This window comes from Eleutherodactylus coqui, chromosome 2 (genome assembly GCF_035609145.1).
Source record: "Eleutherodactylus coqui strain aEleCoq1 chromosome 2, aEleCoq1.hap1, whole genome shotgun sequence".
In the NCBI taxonomy this organism is placed as follows: domain Eukaryota; kingdom Metazoa; phylum Chordata; class Amphibia; order Anura; family Eleutherodactylidae; genus Eleutherodactylus; species Eleutherodactylus coqui.
Genome location: NC_089838.1, coordinates 5286034 through 5306316, shown reverse-complemented (window position 1 = coordinate 5306316; position 20283 = coordinate 5286034). Strand labels below are relative to the sequence as shown.

Genomic DNA, 20283 nt, shown 5'->3' with positions numbered 1-20283 from the left:
AAGTCAGTGGGATCCTGATGTGAAACCACAAAGTGGAGACACAAAAACAACCGTGCTGTAAGAACATTTGTCTTCTCCAACCCATGAAGCTTCATATAGGAAACCGTTCAGAAGGGGCTTGATGGTTGGGAATCGTTCTTACAGCCATTACTAAACATGGCCTATATGTTAGAACTAGAGATGAGCGAACGTGCTCGGCCACGCCCCTTTTTCGCCCGAATACCGCGATTTTCGAGTACTTCCGTACTCGGGCGAAAAAATTCGGGGGGCGCCGTGGGTGAGTGGGGGGTTGCAGCGGGGAGTGGGGGGTAGAGGGAGAGAAAGAGGGCTCCCCCCTGTTCTCCGCTGCTACCCCCCACTCTGCCGCGCCTCCCCCTGCCCCCCGTCGCATCCGAGTACTTTTCGCCCGAGTAGTGAAGTACTCGAAAATCGCGGCGCTCGATTGCGAAATCGCCCTTACCGAGTACGTTCGCTCATCTCTAGTTAGAACTATACAGTCTAGTTAGCACTATTGTACAGCGATCTACTGAGTGGGAATCAGGCAGCAAGTGTTCGATTTCTCAGCAGCGCCCACACAGGTGAAAAGAAGTATTACGTGGCGTCCATTAAAATCAATGGACTTTCCGTGGAATGTATGGACATGTGAGGTCCTCCAGAAGGCGAGACGATCTAATCAATGGTGTCCTGAATGTGAAACCATCTCTATGAAAGGGGTTATCCCACCGAAAATATTTATCACCTATTAGACACTGGAATATTCACTATCCTACTTACCGACTCTCTGCCTCTCCCCTCCGAGCGGTTTACAATGAGAGTGGGTGGGATGGGGGTGGAGCTAAACTCCCGCCCCCTCCCCTTGTCCATAGCCAGCAATGGGACAGAGCAGACTGGAGGAGAGAGGCAGAGAGCCAGTGAGGGGAAGGGGGAACTGCTTAGATGGAAGCGTATGTCGGCCGGCCATGAAACCGCTGGCTGATTTACGCTCGTGTACATAAGCCCTAACGCTGTATGATTAAGGCAGAATTGATGTGTTTTCTCCCCCTGCCCTCCAACAATAAAATGAATAGAAGTTCTACAATGCCAATATAGAGAAGCCCTCATACGGGCGACGGGAAAATAAATATGTTCTGGCTTTTGAAAAGTGGAGATGAAAATCCCCCAAAACTGAAGTGTCCTTTGAGGTTAATTGCGGGATTCCCAGTCCCAGATTATTGATGACCCGCACTGAGAATAGATCATCAATGGAAGGTCAGCGAGGGTTCATTACCAGACATCGCCATCAGTCAGCTGATGTAAACCGGCTGCGGGCAACCAGAAGACTCAAACCACCGTAGAGTACTGCGGCTCTTTAATGGGGATAGGGCAGCAAATAGTCTGCCACCAGAAAGGGATTTTTTTTCCTTTCTGCAGGACAACTAGTACAGTATTTTTTGGAAAATGTTTACGTTGGGTGAAATGGGAGAAAAAAGTAATTGTGACATTTTTTTGGAGGCTTTGGCGGTGTTCACGGTGCGGTAAACACAACATGTACGTCACCATTACAACACTACCATGTATAGGGATTGTGTTCTAGGTTTCACTATACTTAGTTGCCGTATTCAGAGCCTCGGAACGTTTTCATGTTCCCGTTGCTGGTTGTTATTAGACCTCATGTAGTTCGCACTAATACCACATTTTGGTTCACACTGCGTTTTGTTCACTTTTTATTGGGAGGGAAGGAGTTAATTTTTCAGTTTAGATGCATTGAACAGTTAAAAAAAATGTTTCAATGGTGGAAAAAACCCAAAATTGTATTTTTATAAATGACATTCACTACAATAGAACACAAAAGGGACATGAAAGGTGAATTACAGGTCAGATTTCAACTTCCGCCGTCAGCGCCCGCGACAGAGAATGGAATGACAGGACTGACACGATACAAACGCTGGTGCAAACATTCTTGGTTTACTTTTGTGACAGAGAGATGAGGGGGACACATTCTTGCAGGACACGGTCCCTCGTCCATAACGGGGTCCTGATGAAGAGGCCTCCGCTGCTCCTCTCATCCCTATAACAGAGCTTCGCTATCTGCTCACCGGCTGGTCGTGTTGAACTGTTCAAAATATTGATCTGTCGGAGTGTTGGAAAATACTTCTTGGTCAAGGTAGTTCTTCCTGGAAATGAGAGAGATCAGGTGCACAAGTGATCGTCTTCCCAATATAATTACAGAAGGGGTTAAATGCTGGGTATGAGTTTACTATTAGTGCTGGGTGACAACTCCTATCAGTGCTGTATTGGGGGCCATATTGGTTGTCAGATTTTAGGGTATTTGTACGTTATATAGAGTGGTTTCCCAACTAGGACACCACAACAAAAATACATGATGTTATAAGCGAGCTTTTGAACCTCTCAGGGTCCTTCCTCAGGCATAATGGAACAAATCTTAAAGACGTATGTAATATATACCCATGATCACATGGAAGGGCATAAACATGGTGTACTTAATACCAGAGACAGGATAAGAGGGCACAGACATGTTAGGATTAATAGCGCTTAGATAAATACCAGGGAGGGATGAGCATAACAGTAAATGATTAGTCCAGTGAAAGTTTAAGGTCTCTAAATTGATGTTAGTGGGTCAACATGTTACCCCTGCTCCGATGGTTATTAATTTATATTCCAAAATTCTTCTGTGACATTGGGACTTAAGGCAATTGTTTGATCACTTAGGCCTCATTCACACGGGCGTATTTGCGCTCCATATTACGGGAGCATTTTTAATGTGCGCAATAAGGAGAGCTGAAACCCCGTTTTTCCTTGGGGTATTCAGGCTCACGTTTTTTACCACATGTCCTATTTTGGTTCGTATTATGGACTGAAATTACGCATTAAAGCCAATAGGATTGTGTAAACACCCATTATACATGTATATTCGTTGCGGAAATCAAGGAGGTCTATTTTTTGGGGAAGGGATGGGGCAGCGAAGAACTACAATGCACGGTGAATACGCACAGTATTGATCAGTGAAAATGCTGCATATTTCAAGGAGCAAACGTGTATATGTGAATGAGGCCTTACACAATATACGGCAATACATAGGTATTGCTGTATATTGTATTTCTACAGGCTATCCATTAACCCTATCACAGGCAGAAATACATGGCAGCGCTCGAACACGGAGGTCTGTGATTGGCTAGAACAACCTGTCATATCGCGTGAACAGGTTGACTACAGCCGGTCAACGAAGACTCAGCGTGGAGAACAGATCAGTGGTGCTGGAGCTGACAGGAGGCGGGAGAGGATGTTTATTATTTTCAGGCATGGGGGGCCATTAATTAAAAATTAATTATGCTGTTTGAACATACCCTTTCATTAAAAACCCACTTTTAAGCATTAGCGGCCTGTATACTAAATGACCCACCCTGAGTCATGTGGGCAGGCCGCCAGTGCCCAAGTTACACCATCCTGCCTTTGTTCACACCTCTTCCTTCGCTCTGCAGCCTCCTCTAGCTGAAAACATTGGCGCAATCAGCGGTGAAATCCCATTATTGCCCTAACCGGCACTTGGCCCAAGTTGTAAATGGACGCGCACACTGAGGTTCAGGTATCAGAGCCTCGACTTCACTGACACATTGCGCAGGAAAGTGCCGGGTCCTGTGGCAGAAAGCGCTGTGCGGCTTTTCAGAGCGCAAGTGTGGGATCTCACGGCTGCTTGTGCTGATGTTAGCGGCTAGAGGAGGCGGCGTGAACAAAGGCAGGACCGTGCGACTCAGGGCAACCGACGACACGTCTTTGTGATTCGAGGTGGGTCGTTTTGCATACAGGGCGCCAATGCTTAAAAGTGCGTTTTTTAAGTTATTACCCAGCTTTTTCTTATGTTTATTTTGTATGCCCCGAGACACATGGCACCTGCTCATTTTCCATAATCTGGTGACAGAATCCCTTTAACTAGGACGGCACCTTTCAGATCAACCAGCCCCGTGCTTCCAGCAGCATTCGGCATGACATCCATCCGTAGCACTCGGCGCTGCACGTTATAGAAAGTCATTTATAATAAGTCATGTCACCGAAAAATCTGACTTTTTGGAAAACTAGAATATTTCTACTAGAAGCTTTACAATAAAGCAAATACAAGGAGTTCACCCAAAATGCAGTGTACAGTGCGAAGGCCAAAAAGTCAATCTGGATAAGATCAGCGTGATCCAGCATAGGGTGAGACCAAATGCCTCTTCTAGTTTAACTCAATGTAGAGGATCTAAGATAAAAAATTAAGCAGCTTTAAAAATAGTACATATGCCCCGGGGTCAGGAGCCGATCTCCCTCCATAGGAGACGGATGCTGGCTGGCTGACAGCCGACACCTGCTCAACACTGATTGCGGCTGTTAAACCTTTAACTGCTGCTGTCAATTCTGACAGCAGCATTTAAATTCTCCGATTGGGTGTTCAGTAGAGATGAGCGAACGTACTCGTTACGAGTACTTACGCACCCGAGCACCGCCATTTTCGAGTACAGCGGTACTCGCGCGTAAAGATTCGGAGGGCGCCGTGGCGGCACGGGGGGTAGCAGTGGGGAGTAGGGGGGAGAGGGAGAGAGAGAGGGCTCCCCCCTGTTCCCCGCTGCTCCCCGCCGCGCCTCTCCCCGCCCCCCGGCGCCCCCCGAATCTTTACGCCCGAGTACTGAAGTACTCGAAAATGGCGGTACTCGGGTGCGTAAGTACTCATTACGAGTACGTTCGCTCATCTCTAGTGTTCAGGGGTCCTGAATGGCTCACCAACGACCCCGTTCAGTTGCCACAGCAGTCTTGGGCCTTCTGAGGGCTTATTCACAGGAGCCGGGTTTTCACGCCTGCCGGATATATGGTGTCCCTTTCTGCAGGGGGAGGAGGCAGGCTGGGCTGGGAACAGTGCACTGAGATCCCGCCCCCTCTCCGCCCCTCACCACTGTTTGCAATGGGAGGGGCGGGACAGGGGCAGAGCCAAGTCCCCCCCCCTCCCCTTCCCATTGTAGAAAGGGACACCGTATATCGTCCGGGCGTGAAAACCCAAACGATTCGAGAGACTCTGCGTGACCACAACCCACCTGCCCTCATGTGGTTTCTCTGCTGTATGGGTTGTTTATTAATGAGCGTGCGCGAGGTTCGTCTGAAATGGGAGACAAGCTGGGAGGAGGTGATTGGGAGGCACTTCTCCGGAGAGCTCTGGACCAAATCCTACATTCTATCACAAGCTCTCTATCTAGCTAAGGCTCAGGAACTAAATTACAAAATAGTGACGCGATGGTATAGAACCCCGGATAAACTCCACAGAATCTTTCCGGAGAAATCAAATGAATGCTGGAGATGTTGTTCGGAGGCTGGCACTATGTATCATATTTGGTGGAGCTGCCCTCTGATTGCTTCTCTCTGGGGGGACGTCGCCAAGCTGTATAGAAGGGTGTGTAGACCCCCCCCCCCCCCCCCCCTTGTACTGACTCTCGAGATCGCTCTCCTCTCTATGTTACCAGGACCTATCGGCTATGCGTCATATTACACCCCAGTATTGGAGACGGGGGGGGGGAGCGATCCCGAGGGTTGCATAGGGTGGAGGCCCTGGACTTTATCAAATACATGGAAGAACTTAGGAGCTCCGATTTGGTCACGGGCTTGGCACAAGCTGGCAGCCTTGATGCATGGGCTCCCTGGATAGACAGAGGATCACTGGCGTTTCATAGATGGCTTACTGACGGCTCGGTGTAAGAGCTGTCCATGACAACCACCGGTGGAAGGTCGACACTTTAACTCTTTCGTTAGGAGGACGAGAGATTCCTACCCCCCCTCCTCTGTCCCCTTCTTTTTAAAGCCTTATCTTCTTTTTTCCTCTCTTTTTTTCTACCTTTCTCTTTCTATTTTTATTAATGTGTATCTTTTTCTCTTTTTTTGTTGTTTAGAAGTTAATATTGGTGTAAGGCAGAGTGGTTCCACCAATGTGCTCTCCAGGGGGGCTCGCCGAAAGACGCATATTATAAATTCACATTTCATCTCTATTTTTCAGTAAGTGATGCTCACGGCCGATCCATGGGGAACCTGAGGGGTACAGCAGCACTCACCAATCATATAGGGGGACCCTTCCAAAGGAAATTGCTGCTCGCCTGAGAAAGGGATTGAATCCACAGGAATCCCAATGTATTGAATCCAAAAAGAATCAGGGTCAGGCAGCAGATTAGGTGCTTCAAGGTTTCAATGCAGAAGCATCAGTTATAATGGCTATGAGGTGTTTATAACTGATGCTTATGCATTAAAACCTTGAAGCACCTAATCTGCTGCCTGACCCTGATTCTTTTTGGATCCATGGGGAACGACATTTAGATTCGAGTCGGTTATGTACTTGTTTACTGTATAACTTGACTGGCTGAGGATTTCACGGTGGGCAACAATATAATGCGAGTATACAATACGATGTATGTAATGCAAGTTCATGATTGCCCATGTATGTGGCGTTAAATAAGGAAAATCCAATAAACATATTTTGAATGAAAACCCGGCCGACATACGGACGTGTGAATAAGCCCTGAAGCTGATAAAATAAAGTTGAACCCTCCACATTTTCCCATATTTATAACAAGAAAAAAAAAAAGCATATTTGGTATCATTGTGTCTGTAAAAGTAATGCATTATTTATCCCCATGGGGAACGTTGTCAGAAAAAAAAAAAAATACAATGCTAGAAAAGAATGTAATAAAAACCGATCAAAATGGCATCAATAGAAACGACAGGATGTCCCACCAAAAAGAGCCCTCACAAAACTACCCTGATGGAAAAAAGTTATGGCTGTCAGAAGAGCAGGCAGAAAAACATTTCATTTTTTCCCCCCTTATTTTTTTTTATGCCTGCAGGTCCTATGCAGAACAATGTGTCCCCATGGTTACAGACTACAAATGCTGTGTAGTCTGATCCTGCAGTGATGCTGCTTTCCATTTGTCCCCTACTTCTTGTTACCAGGCATTTGGTAGATTGGCAAGGTTTGTTTGAAGAGTGTAACCATGGATACGAATATCTGCATAGCGGCTGCATACACAAAACAGGAGATTTTTAAGTAAGACCTTTTTCAAAACAGATTCTTTTTTAATTTTATATAGACTGGATCAATAAAAAATTGGATGCAAAAACATTCCTATTCCACAGACGATGACTTTGTAATTTAAAGGGCTTGTCCATGATCAAAAAAGAATCTGTGCCACATTAAAGGGGTTGTCCCGCGCCAAACGGGTTTTTTTTTTTTTCAATAGGCCCCCCGTTCGGCGCGAGACAAACCCAATGCATGTGTTTAAAAAAAAAAAGTTTAGTACTTACCCGAATCCCCGCGCTGCGGCGACTTTTTCCTTACCTTAGCAAGATGGCCGCCGGGATCTTCACCCACGATGGTCTTCTCCCATGGTGCACCATGGGCTCTGTGCGGTCCATTGCCGATTCCAGCCTCCTGATTAGCTGGAATCGGCACACGTGACGGGGCGGAGCTACAAGGACCAGCTCTCCGGCACGAGCGGCCCCATTCACCAGGGAGAAGACCGGACTGCGCAAGCGCGTCTAATCGGGCGATTAGACGCTGAAATTAGACGGCACCATGGAGACGGGGACGCCAGCGCAGGGAAGGTAAGTGAATAACTTCTGTATGGCTCATAATTAATGCACAATGTACATTACAAAGTGCATTAATATGGCCATACAGAAGTGTATAACCCCACTTGCTTTCGCGGGACAACCCCTTTAAGTCAATATGGCTAAACTGCACTACCAGACACAGCCCATGGACAGGAGAAGCGCTATTTCTTTATGGTTTTCTAATCCGGGTTCATCCCTTTAATGTAGTGTAATCTACTCACTGGGCCATATGTGCCTGTGCCAGCTGCAGGTTGATGTGATCCTGTGCTTTGCGTAGTTCCCGTTCTTGGCGTTTTTCCTGCCGCTCAAGAAGAAGCATGGCCCGCGCCTCTTGCACCCGCTTCCTATCCCACTCGGTTTGTCTCTGTCTTTCTTCTTCCTTTAGTCTCTGTGGAAGAAATAGATCATTAAAGGGGTTGTGCCATGACTGCCTCCACAGGATAGGCAATAACTTGTAGACTGATGGGGGTCTGACCTTTGGAAACCCCGACGATCCTAAGAACAGCCCCTCGGCTAAGGTTTGGGCCACACATGTGTGCTGCTGCTTCATACACTTCCATGGGACAGGCGGAAATAACTGAGCTCAAGCGCTCAGCTTTCTCCGGTGAGTCCATTGAAGTTAATGCAGTGGCAAAGCACATGTGTGACCACTGTTGGAGGGGGAGGGGGAGGGGGTGTACTGTTCAGTGGTCGGACCCCCCACCAATCTAGAAGTTATCTCCTACCCTGTGGATAGTGGATAAGTTGTCATCATGACACACCACTTTAAGATGTGAAGCTCCGACCTCCTGACCGACCGCCGGCTGTACCAACGTACCATCTTCTCCTGTATCTGCTGCTGCTGGACATCAATAACTTCCTTCAGCTGCCCCGGATTCATTCCCTTCCAGCGATCAGGAGCCACACGGTGAGGGCCAAAGGCGCTGGTTGCTTGAGCTGGGTCTTCCGAGAGAAGGTCTCCTTCAGTAGTGTTGGCGATCTCTACAGAACTGTCTTCGTCTTGTTGCTGTTTTTCTAGCTTTTTCCTTTCTAGCGACTCTTCAGCCTATACATATACAAAAAGGGCTTCAAGTAAAGGATTAGAAAAAAGTTGCTGGTAGGAGGGGCGGTAGGTGGAGGGGCGGTAGGTGGAGGGGCGGTAGGTGGAGGGGCGGTAGGTGGAGGGGCGGTAGGTGGAGGGGCGGTAGGTGGAGCGGCGTCAGGGTTTGATCTTAAGGACAATATCAGTTGACATGTTGTGCCATTACAGCTGCAGTCAGTGGTGGGAAACATGGTATTCCGAATGGAGAGCGTTGTTGAGAATCAAGGGGAATTTATTGAACACTTGTATTGTGATTCGCTACATTGTAGTTTTAATTAATTAATTAATTAATTAATTAATTAATTTTATTTTTTTCCGTAAATGACAAGCGCATCATTCAGACCAAAAAAAAGCTCATCACACTGGCGTGCTCAGCCGCTTAATCCCCTCCAGTAGCAGGTCTACTTTTAATTGTACTATTTTTGCACTATGCCTATGGGACCAGAGGTGAATATTATAGTATATATATCTACTGCTCTACATCATTTGCACAGCCCTACATAACCTGCACCGTTGGTTGCGGTTGGCCTGGTGCGCTAGTAAAATGCTTAGCTTGCCTTATGTATCTCTGTACTTTGACTGTAGCTTAGCAAGAGAAGGGGGTCGGCAGAGCGAAAGCGACTCTCCGGTCATCTAAGTTGGCTGCAATAGTCCTCTAATACCTGGTGCACACTGGCCAGCCAATCAGAGAAGGGGATTGCTGCGGGCAACTTGGAAGACTGAATAGGGGCGAGGGAACCGGCAGAACTGTGGCAGAATGTTGTAAAGGAGGGTATCAGGTAATATGCCCTCTAGGTCACTAGAAGTAAGGGCCCTTTAACAAGGGACCAACAGTTGTCCAGCACTAATCGCCCAATGATAGAGGTGGAGCGGGCTGGAGATCGCTCTGGCCACCGGCCTCCATTACCAGTAAACAGGCGGTTGCTCATAGATGAACGACTGCCTGTTTACACGGGCGGAGCATCATTTTTTTTTTTTTTTTTTTTACGCCTACTGAATGACGAACGATAAGCGGACAAATTATTCCTCGTCGTTCAGTCGCTGGCCGCATTTACGATTCCCAGAGAGAATCTGTATGATAATCGTTCCGTGTAACACATGACTGCAGGATCAGACTACGGAGGACTAGATGTAGTCTGTAACCATGGAGACACATGGGTCTGCATAGGAGCTCAATACAAAACCAGGTAAGAGATTACTTGAATGTATGTTAACAAGAAGCAGGAGACGGATGGAAGGTTGTGAGCGCAGAAACAGACTACAAAGCGATTGCTTGTAGCCCCAACCATAAATGTGCCTAGGAGCTGTATACATTAAATGGAATGCTACTGTATATGTAGTCAAGACTATTAGCAAAGTTAGAGCATTTTTTTCATTACATGCACAAGGTTGCATTAGTATACACACCCTTTAAAATAAAAGTAATGTGAAGTGTAGATTGTAAAAAGAAAGAAGAGAAAATCGTGAAGCGCTATATATTTTTACAATATATGCCAATGTTGCAGAAAGTCCCACTGAAGCCGAGCTGCCAACTGCAGGTCTCCTTTAACCCCTTGAGTGGCACGCCCGGAAAATTTCCGGGACGAGCTCCACTGCTCATAGCAACATAGCCCGGAAGATTTCCGGGCTATGTATCACTATGGGAGCTGCAGAGCACAATGCCACAAGCTGTGACAGTGTGCTCTGCCTGCACAGACCCTCAGAGATCAAAGCAAGGGCTTTGAAAAACCAGCAGAAGATATTGCCGATATGTCGGCAATCTCCTGCTTTGTTTACAGGTTGCCATAGAGACCATCGGCTTGCCAGAAGCAAGCCGATGGTCTCTGTGGCAGGGAGAGCTGGTTGTTAGCTGTCAGAGGACAGCTAGGTACCTGCTCTTACAGCAGAGATCAGAGAAAACCTCCGATCTCTGCTGTGTTAACCCTTTACATGCTGCAGTCTATGTGACTGCAGCATGTAAAGGGCTGTCACTGCAGCATGTAAAGGGCTGTCACCATCAGACCCCCGGAATGTGATCAGGGGTCCTGATGGGTCCCTGTGGAAGTCCCCTAAAGGGACAAAAAAAAAAATTTTTTTTTTAAAAAGTTAAAAAATTATAAAAAAAATTATAAAAACACTTGTCTCCCTTTACTTTGTAAAAACATCAAAAATACAATCACACATGTGGTATCGATGCGTCGTAATGACCCAGAGAAGGAAGTTAATACATTATTTAACCCCTTAATGACATGGCCCCTTTTTTTCTTTTTTCCCCATTTCTTTTTTTCCTCCCCCTTGTTTAAAAAAATCACAACTTGTCCCGCAAAAAACAAGCCCTCATATGGCCATGTCAATGGAAAAATGAAAAAGTTATGGCTCTTGAGACGCAACTGCAAAATTAGTTGAAATTCAATGATTAGACCATTTTAAAAAACCTGCCCTGGTGGGCACGACAGGGTGGTAGGAAACCCGCCACTCAAGGGGTTAAATATGAACTATTTTACCTTATTTTCACCAATCCTGATGGCTCTGAGCGCCTTTACTAAATCTACATATGCATGGGGCTTAGAGACGATCCATTGGTGTCCGGATGTTGTTGACATCTTGACTCACCTAAAACAATGCAGTAAAATCCCGCAGAACAGCCAGAAGTGGAGATTTCAGGATCGTTAGCAGAGGATGAAGAGCCGGCAATTAACCGGGAATGTTTCCATGGAAAAGCTAAGTGGGATTGTTAATTAGGGCTCTCCAGTAATGAGCATGCTGAAACACTTAGGTTTATGATGAGCTGGAGACTGATTCTATACTGCACAGCATGCTGGGAGAGGTTTCCGCATTGGGGACCCATGAGGGAACGCTTACAGCCGTGTAGGTGTGATGTACCCATAATGCCCCATAACAGTATACTCAGTGCCATCCAACGTGTGCCTATGACCATACCAGGCACAATACCCCCAGTGCCAGCAACAGTACACCGACAGTTAGCTGTAGTGTGCCCGCTGACCCCCATGACAGTAGACCACGGCGGCCATAGTGCATTCAATGTAAGTCACTCCACCTCTATTCTAACACCATTAGCCACAGTACCACATAATTAGCCCAACTGTTCCCAGTACCAGGCACAGAGCCAAGGATTAGGGTGGCTTTACATGGGGCAGCTATCGTCCGAATAGTTGCTGGTTGATTACTTATCATCTGGTATAAACAGGTAATCGTTGCCCTTCAGTGACCACCAACAACTTTGCAGGGAGGTGAGCGCTTGTTCAGAGTGCGCCTCCCACCCAATGATTGACTCTCTCCTGTTTTGGAACATTTTGCCTTGCCACTTAAAGAGGTTGTCCCGCGCCGAAACGGGTTTTTTTTTTTTTTTTCAACCCCTCCCCCGTTCGGCGCGAGACAACCCCGATGCAGGGACTTAAAAAAAAAAAAACAGCACAGCGCTTACCTGAATCCCCGCGCTCCGGTGACTTCTATACTTACCGGTGAAGATGGCCACCGGGATCTTCTTCCTCCGTGGATCGCAGCTCTTCTGTGCGGTCCATTGCCGATTCCAGCCTCCTGATTGGCTGGAATCGGCACGTGACGGGGCGGAGCTACACGGAGCCGGCATTCTGCACGAGAGGCTCCATTGAAGAAAGCAGAAGACCCGGACTGCGCAAGCGCGGCTAATTTGGCCATCGGAGGCCGAAAATTAGTCGGCACCATGGGAACGAGGACGCTAGCAACGGAGCAGGTAAGTATAAAACTTTTTATAACTTCTGTATGGCTCATAATTAATGCACAATGTACATTACAAAGTGCATTAATATGGCCATACAGAAGTGTATAGACCCACCTGCTGCCGCGGGACAACCCCTTTAATACTCATCGGGTCCTGAAAACACAAATCTGTGCGTGTGACCCTCCACTGAACAGTCCCTGCTGGGCTTCAGAAGAACACGCGTTGCTGCGGTCTATGGCTGGTTTGGCCTTCGACCAAAAGCGTCATTTCTAAGGGTTACTGACTATTTTGAGCAACTATTCAAACGATGGTTGCCCCGTGTAAAGCTGCCCTTAGCTGCAGTGTGCCCAGTGCCACCATGGCGGTAAGCCAGAGATTACCAATAATGCAGTGTCTCCTTCAGCGTTTGTTCCATCAGTACTAGCCACAGTGCTCCTTGTTGCTGGCCACAATATCCCCAATGTCAGCCACTGTACACCAGGGTTAGTTGCAGTGTGCCCAATGCCACCCATGGTGCCCCACATCACAGAAGGCTGATAATTGGCAAGCATGCCCGAGTGCCATTAAAAATGCACCCAGCTACAGTTACAAGACTCGTGGTGCCAACTGTACTACTCCTACAGTGAACCCCAATGCCCACCATGGAAGCTGCAGAACACTTACGGTGAGCCACAGTGCCCACCAAAATGCCCAGTGTGTTACCTGAGCTTTGTTGAACTCTTTGGTGGCAATACAGATCTCTCGTCTCGCTTGTTGCTCCATTTTCTGTAATTCCATCGCCTTCTTGTCAAGTTCCATTCTCATTTTGTCGTAGAGACTTTCTATGGTAGATAAGACGTTAGAATTAGGAATCTACAATGGCGAATACACGTGTGCTGACCCTACAGAAGGGGCATGAGGGGCACATCCATGAGGGGCACACCTAGTTACCTGCATGCTGCTTCTCCTCTAGGGCTTTGGCCCAGTCGTGCTGCTGCTGCAGGGACCACTCTCGGAGCTGCTCCTGTTGTTCTCGTTTTCGGTTCATCTGCGTTAAGTCTTCCCCCATCAGCCGCTGGAGCCCCGATATGCTGCAGCGAGGGTCGTCATCGGACAGTCGTGGTGGAAGGTCTTTCTTTAAGGCCAATGGATCGTACAGGTCATATTCTCGGCGGTCCTCCCTCTTCTGGAACTGCAGTCTGAACTGGTCGATGGCTTTGTTCAGGTCTCTGATGTCGTCCTTCTGTCGCCGGTCCAGTAAGCAGAGGACCTTGTCATTTCGAACCATCTGAGCATCTGGAAATGGAAAGGATACATCTGTAGATGGCTGCCCGGAAGGCCTTCTCCTCTTGTGCTGCCCGCCCCCCACCTGCCGTGGGGTCACACAGGCCCGATGATGCTGGGTGACGCCATCGTACTGGAGCATCCTGGGAAAGCATGGATGGGCATTGACTCATAATCTTTCCATGCTACCCTTACGGCCATTGTCCCGTCACTGCTCCTCCTCTGTCTCATGGTCTGTCTCCACTATGTACACCCTCAGGGTAGTCATTTGGGTTTACTGTCCCATTGCTTTTTAATGAGGTGGCAGCAGCACCGGCCCCATTGAAAGCAATGGGATAGCATTGCGGTCCTCTGCCACTGCATAGAGCTTCGGTCTCGTACATTTGACAGATCCGTGGAGCTCTGTTTTTTTGGTGCACATAGGTGCGCAAAAAAAAAATTGTCAGACTGAGCCCTAATCTTTCACGGTGAACGCGAACAAAAAAAATGCAATATCAGAATTGCATTTTTTTGATCACCCTAAGAAAAAAATGGAATAGAAAGGGATCAAAAAGCTGAATGTACCCCAAAATGGTATCAATAAATACAACGCAAACCGAGCCCTCACATAGCAGTTTTACCTGCGGCTTTGCTACTGTGCATCGGGATCCCAAAAAAGGCGACTCCCCTTCTGGATCTTCTCCCCGCTCCCCTAAAGACTCTTATGGGCTCCTGGCCTCCGGGGATGAGGGCGCCGCTGCAGCCAATGCTACATGAGAACTGGAGGCCAGCGGCATAACTGGAGGCCAGCGGCATAACTGGAGGCCAGCGGCATAGCTGGAGGCCAGCGGAGAGAAGATCAGGAGGGGGGAGAACGTATCTTTTTAATTAGACATACTTTTCTATTTTACTAAATGGGGGGCTTGAAAGGGAACATCAAAAATCGCCATAAGACCCCCACTGGGAATCGTCTACATGGCACGGATTCTTTACACACAAGAGTTCTGCCTGCTGGAAACACAAGGGGACGTCGGTTCTTGAAGCGGTTGCGTGACGATTTGCACGGAACCCTTAGTGGGAATTCTGCACACGGATTTGCCCACTCAAAAGCGCTAAATCCGCGTGCGCGCCCGTGGCCGGACACCTGAAGGCCTTCATCCGTTCCAAGTGGGCGGCTGTCATCAGTAGCAGTGGGGACGGCCGACACCGCGGTCATGGAGGAAGCTTACAGGGCAGGGTCAGTATGTGAAGGGTTCAGGATGGAGTCCGACTGGTTTCTGCACGCACCGAAGGCTTCATCGCGTTTATTTTCAATCTCCTGGCGGACGTCTCTGTCTTGTACTTGAGCATCCAGCGCAGTCTTATCCACCTGGGAAATAAGATGACGTAGATGAAGAATAAGACACCCCATGGGGTTAGGCAGTGACTCCTAGCTTCAGCCTAATGCTGTATGTGCACAACCGATATATTGATCTGTAGCGCCCTCTACTGTTGAGGACAAAGTACAGCTGCACAAAGGTATGGGATGGTATTATGTGGTCTGCACCTTGTGCCTCTGCGGCTGTGGGGGGAGTATAAGGCCTTGTTCACACGGGCGACACGATATCACCACGAGAAAACAGCAGCGATATCGCATCACTCATCCGTGTAATATCGCTGTGCTTTCTCGCGGTGATAACGCGGTTTTGTGGTGCTATAAAGTCACACAACTTTGTAGCAGCATACGCAAGCATTTTCAGGTGGGCTTGAAATATAAGCCCTACCCCAAAAATAAGCCCTAGATGCAGAAAAAAAAAATACCAAAAATAGAATCCATCACCTAGAGGCGCTGTCTGACCCCGGCCCGTCTCCTCCCCGATCCCCGGCACTGGTCTTCAGCATCTCTTCTGGCAGGGATTGGAAAATCCCCACATCCTGGAAGCGCTGCCTCTGATTGAATCATTGGCTGTGATTGATTCATTGAGCGCTGGCTCTGATTGGCTGTGTCGCGCCCCTCAGCCAATCAGAGGCAGAACTTCCTGGAGGCTGGGAATTTCTAATCCCCAGCCAGAAGAGATGCTGAAGACCAGTGTAGGGGACCGGGGAGGAGAGGGGCCGGAGCCGGACAGCAGACGGGCCGGAGCCGGACAGCGCGGGAGAGGTGATGTATGTGGTTTGTCCTGCAGCCAGGGATAAGATGAGGTATTTGACCTATTGTCAAAGTTGCATCGCGCCGCACGAAAAGCGCCTTTCCATAGAATGCTATGGGTGGTATCTCCTATGGAATCCGGTGGCGCCCGCTCAGGATCCCGCAACGCACATCCACCCGTGTGCAGGCGGCCTAACTCCCAGCATGCCGCCTGTTACGGACTGTGTTGGCATCCCGTACTAGGGCTGCCACAGCCAGCGACGCGCACTTACTGTGCATGTCAGCGTGTGGCGTCCCGGACGGGATGTGCGCGCCGTCTGATCCCAGCAAGCGCCCCCTGCAGTCCGTGCGCAGCGTCGGGGCGTCACACACGAGCTTCTCATCAACCGGAACGGCTTTTTATAGGATTTTCACCCGATTATTTTTTTTGCAATTGTTTTTTTTTTTTTTTTTTACTGCGCAATTTTTGTCCTTGTTGAATCCGATTTTTACGTGTAAATAAAAAAGTGCGCCGGGCGAAATAATGTGATTAAAGGTTCAGCGAACTCCACGGTCACCAGCTGAACAGACGGCCATCGCAAGAAATAAACGCCGCGGACCGAGATGGGGGATTTTCACCCGAAAATCATCACAAAATACGATTTACTGCGATTTTTATCTTTTTCGCTCGGACTGTTCGGGCGAGTAAAACAATTCTGCGCCTGAATAAAAATATTTAAAATAACAGCTTTTATTTTTATTTACATTTTTTTCGGTCCAAAAATCAGATGGAAAAGTATATTTTTAAGCGGTTTGATTCACGCCCGCGCCAATTTATTTAATCCGGGCAACCCCCCCCCCCCCCCCCAAACACACACATATGAATGTACACACATGTATATAACGCGCAGCGTCTTCTGTTCTGTTACGATTTTCGTACTAAAATCACCCATTCCCGTTTCCGGGTGTTGGGCCGGACACCCACTTGCGTTTTTTCTTGCGCGTTTTTTTTTCACGCGATTGTCAATGGGACATTCTAATATTAAAACCGCATCGAACAGAAATCACGAAGCGCCGACCTGCGAAGCGTTTTTAACATTAGAACGTCCCATTGACAATCGCGTGAAAAAAAACGTGCCAGAAAACCGCAAGTGTGCCGGAGCGCTAATAAAACGGAAAAAGCGTCTGGCGCTCGTCTGCTGCGCCGGAGATCATTTTATCGTAACCATGACAACGCTGTGCAGAACCTTTAACCCCTTAGTGCCACGGGGCGTACAGTTAGGTCTGGGGGGTTCGGGGTTCGGATGGCGCATGTAGAGCTGATCCCGCTATGTAGAAGGTGGCTGCCAGTTGACACGATTAGCGTGAACCCTGATCGCAGCTGTTAACCTTTTAAATGCCGCAGTCAGTCCTTACAGCGACATTATAATGCTCCAATCGGCCTTCGGTGGCCGGGTCAGAGCGCAGTATAATGCAGTACTAGGGTATTGCCTTATACCAGATGAGCGACCAAACAAACACAAGTTCAAGTCCCGCTGTGGGAACCAAAAGCAAATGCAGGAATGCGTTATACGCGAGCGGCAGGTACGCCATGGCGGGCGTCCTCACCGCGTGCCGCCATCCCCGTACGCGGAATACGCAACGAAGAACGGATGGAAAACATAGGCTTAGTAATATGGCGTTTGGCTCCAGCCAGCTGACAGCGCCCGGCCCTCTCACCCCAATCGTCCTGACTCGGGGGTCAAACACCCGGCTCTGCCTCTGCTGCTCGGCCTCCCTCCTCCTCTCCCGCACGGCCGCCTCGTCCAGGTCCACCGGCAGCTCCTGCCGGTACATGTCGTGTCCGCTCCGCGGGATTCTCCGACGCATTCCGTCGCCTAGGCAACCAGGACTCGGTTGCTAGGAGGCTGGAACATCCGGACGCGCATGCGCGCTGGAGGCCGGGGGGGAGGGGTGTGACGTGCGCAGCGCGCTTCGGCGGGAAGGTCTGGAAGCTTCTAGATTGTCCCCTCAGTCTCCGGCCGCCGCCATGGGCTTCCTCCATCTCCTCATACTGCAGGACTTTAAGTCCTGGCGGGGGCGGCAAACCATAGGGCCCTTCAAAAGGTTCAACTGTGTGATCGGCCCTAATGGTTCAGGTAAACGTCGGCCATAGTGCGGCTGAGCCCCGGCGCCATGTTGTACCCCCCCCCTCTGGTTTATAGGGCTGTGGCTGTAGGTCAGTAATATAATGGCGGGCTCGTGTATCAGTCGTGCTGCGGAGGGTTACAGTGCCGGCTCACGGGTTACATCGCCGCCTCACGGGTTACAGCGCCGCCTCACGGGTTACATCGCCGCCTCACGGGTTACAGCGCCGCCTCACGGGTTACAGCGCCGCCTCACGGGTTACAGCGCCGCCTCACGGGTTACAGCGCCGCCTCACGGGTTACATCGCCGCCTCACGGGTTACATCGCCGCCTCACGGGTTACATCGCCGCCTCACGGGTTACAGCGCCGCCTCACGGGTTACAGCGCCGTCTCACGGGTTACAGCGCCGTCTCACGGGTTACAGCGCCGTCTCACGGGTTACAGCGCCGTCTCACGGGTTACAGCGCCGTCTCACGGGTTACAGCGCCGTCTCACGGGTTACAGCGCCGTCTCACGGGTTACAGCGCCGCCTCACGGGTACATCGCCGCCTCACGGGTTACATCGCCGCCTCATGGGTTACATCGCCGCCTCACGGGTTACATCACCGTCTCACGCTCGCGCCGCGTTTACTGCGGTTTTAGGCGCTTTCAGACAGTTTTTCTGATGGATTGACCTAAATGGCGCCAAAATTTTGATGCAGATTTTGGCGTAATGTCAGCCGACTAGCAGGCAGTCTGAAGGTGTGAAGTAACGTACCCAGTGATGACGTTCGTGTGTGAAGCCGCTCTGTCCGCGCTCCCTATGGCTACATCCGCGGGCGCGCTCGTGTTCTTCACGCCGGTGCGAGGAGGCTTTCATTCTAGAACTCATCGCTTCTGTGAAATCGCGATCCGCGGGCGCTTCGCTGTCAGAGGGTCGCACGCGGTGACCATTGATCTCATTGGGAGACCGCCCGCCATGCGACGCCTCCTAGGGGGCCATTGAATACGGGCGAGGCGTTCAGCGGAAACGCCCGAAGATAAAGGTCGCCGCTCGATCATCGCAGCAGGGAGAATAAATCAGTCGTGAGAATCAGTCCGTTCATAACAATGGAGTCCGTGTCCGTGCGTCTCGCGCCCAGTGAATAAGCCCCAGCGCTTGGACCGTACCGGTGAAGGAGCCATTCTCTGCAATGTTTCCTGGGGCTGGTGATGGCGGTCAGCGTTGCTCACCGCAGATCTGCCGATATTCTATATCAGGCGTTTATGGGGCGTCCGTGGAGGAAAAAAGAGAAAAACGTGCGACTAACAAACCGCTGGAAGAGGAAAACCCGCAGCGCTGATCGAAAAGTGTGGGGAAAAGCACCGGAAAAGATACCTACGGACTGAGCCGAGCCGCATCCACCGGCGGTCGCCATGTCAGCAGGAGAAATAACGGATGGCGGCGCCTAATAGGACGCGCCAGGATACATTTTTCTGTTATTCCTCCCCATTTGGCCCCATTGCAGATACCGCGGCGCACAAAGCGTGTACCATAAAACCGCCTCATGCGGGCTCCTGCTAACGTCCGGATATGTGCTGCGGCGTGCGGCTCTACTGCGTGCGGCGGCCTTAATCCGGTCTACAGACTCCCGCGGCGCCAGCAGGTTCCTTGTGAAATCCGCATCACATTCACGGAACGCAGCTTATTTTTACTGCGGATTTTGCTCCCTGCCGCGAGGTTTTTTTGTGTCTTTAACGCCACGTGATTTTTTTTCCCCGCGGTCTTGCGTAAATCGGCAGTGAATATTCGCGTATCGTGCGCACTTGCTGTGTACGTTTAATGCTGCCATAGACTTATATGATCCTTGGTGGTTCGTAATAAGGACCAAAATGCGCCATGCTGACTCTTCACGCACGGACAATACCCGTATTTAAGGACCCCAATGCGGGTTTATGGGGTTTAACCCTTTAACGCTACAGGACGTGCATTTACGTCCCGGAAGTTCGGGGTTTGTATGGAGGGGCATTCGGGGTCGATTCCACGCTACAATGTGGGTGCCGGCTGTTAGAGCCAATCAGTAGTGCCGCTGATTAGAGCTGTTAACCCTTTAAATGCTGCAATTGATGTTCAGGGGTTTGAAAGCCCCCGTGAGAACACTGTATAATGTAATACTGGGGTAGTGCACCGTACTGCAGGACTGATCAAACTATCACAAGTTCTTGTTCCTAAGGCCCCCTGTCCACGGGCGTTGTATTCCGCGGCAGAGATCTGCCGCCCGGGAGAAGGGGCCGCATACGGATCTCCCCTGGTCAACCGATCTAACTGCGGAGAATCGCGGCAATTCATTGTGATTCTCCGCTTGTGGGCACAGGGCCAGTGCTTTCCATAGCATTGCTCTGGAAAGCTTCAGACAACGTGATTCGCCGGCAATTTTACTACTGGCCAAA

At 49.6% G+C, this 20283-nt stretch overlaps 2 protein-coding genes across 4 annotated transcripts in view; one reads left to right on the top strand and one right to left on the bottom strand.

Annotated features, from left to right (window-relative positions):
- Nucleotides 1-1769: 1769 nt before the first annotated feature.
- RIBC2 (RIB43A domain with coiled-coils 2) lies at nt 1770-17633 on the bottom strand. The gene is made up of 7 exons (XM_066590205.1): nt 17467-17633; nt 14928-15009; nt 13329-13673; nt 13101-13219; nt 8435-8662; nt 7839-8005; nt 1770-2153 (listed from the first exon to the last, which is right to left on the bottom strand). Exons 1-7 carry the CDS (start codon nt 17614-17616, stop codon nt 2072-2074), a joined length of 1173 nt encoding a protein of 390 aa, XP_066446302.1. The 5' UTR covers nt 17617-17633; the 3' UTR covers nt 1770-2071.
- Nucleotides 17634-17776: 143 nt separating this feature from the next.
- The window catches only part of SMC1B (structural maintenance of chromosomes 1B), an 86335-nt gene continuing 83828 nt past the window's right edge, over nt 17777-20283 (top strand). For all 3 annotated transcript variants that reach the window (XM_066590208.1, XM_066590206.1, XM_066590209.1), the window contains exon 1: nt 17777-17885. In XM_066590208.1, the coding sequence (XP_066446305.1) occupies nt 17777-17885 (109 nt within the window). The remainder of the gene's footprint in view (nt 17886-20283) is intronic.

What these genes read in the sequence shown, in the direction of transcription:
- RIBC2 (XM_066590205.1), bottom strand. Translation starts at nt 17,616, where the DNA reads ATGCGTCGGAGAATCCCGCGGAGCGGACACGACATGTACCGGCAGGAG. An exon ending in CCCGAGTCAGGACGATTGGG is followed by an intron (nt 15,010 to 17,466) that starts GTGAGAGGGCCG and finishes CTTATTTCCCAG; the next exon opens with GTGGATAAGACTGCGCTGGA. An exon ending in AAGAGTTCAACAAAGCTCAG is followed by an intron (nt 8,663 to 13,100) that starts GTAACACACTGG and finishes GTATATGTATAG; the next exon opens with GCTGAAGAGTCGCTAGAAAG.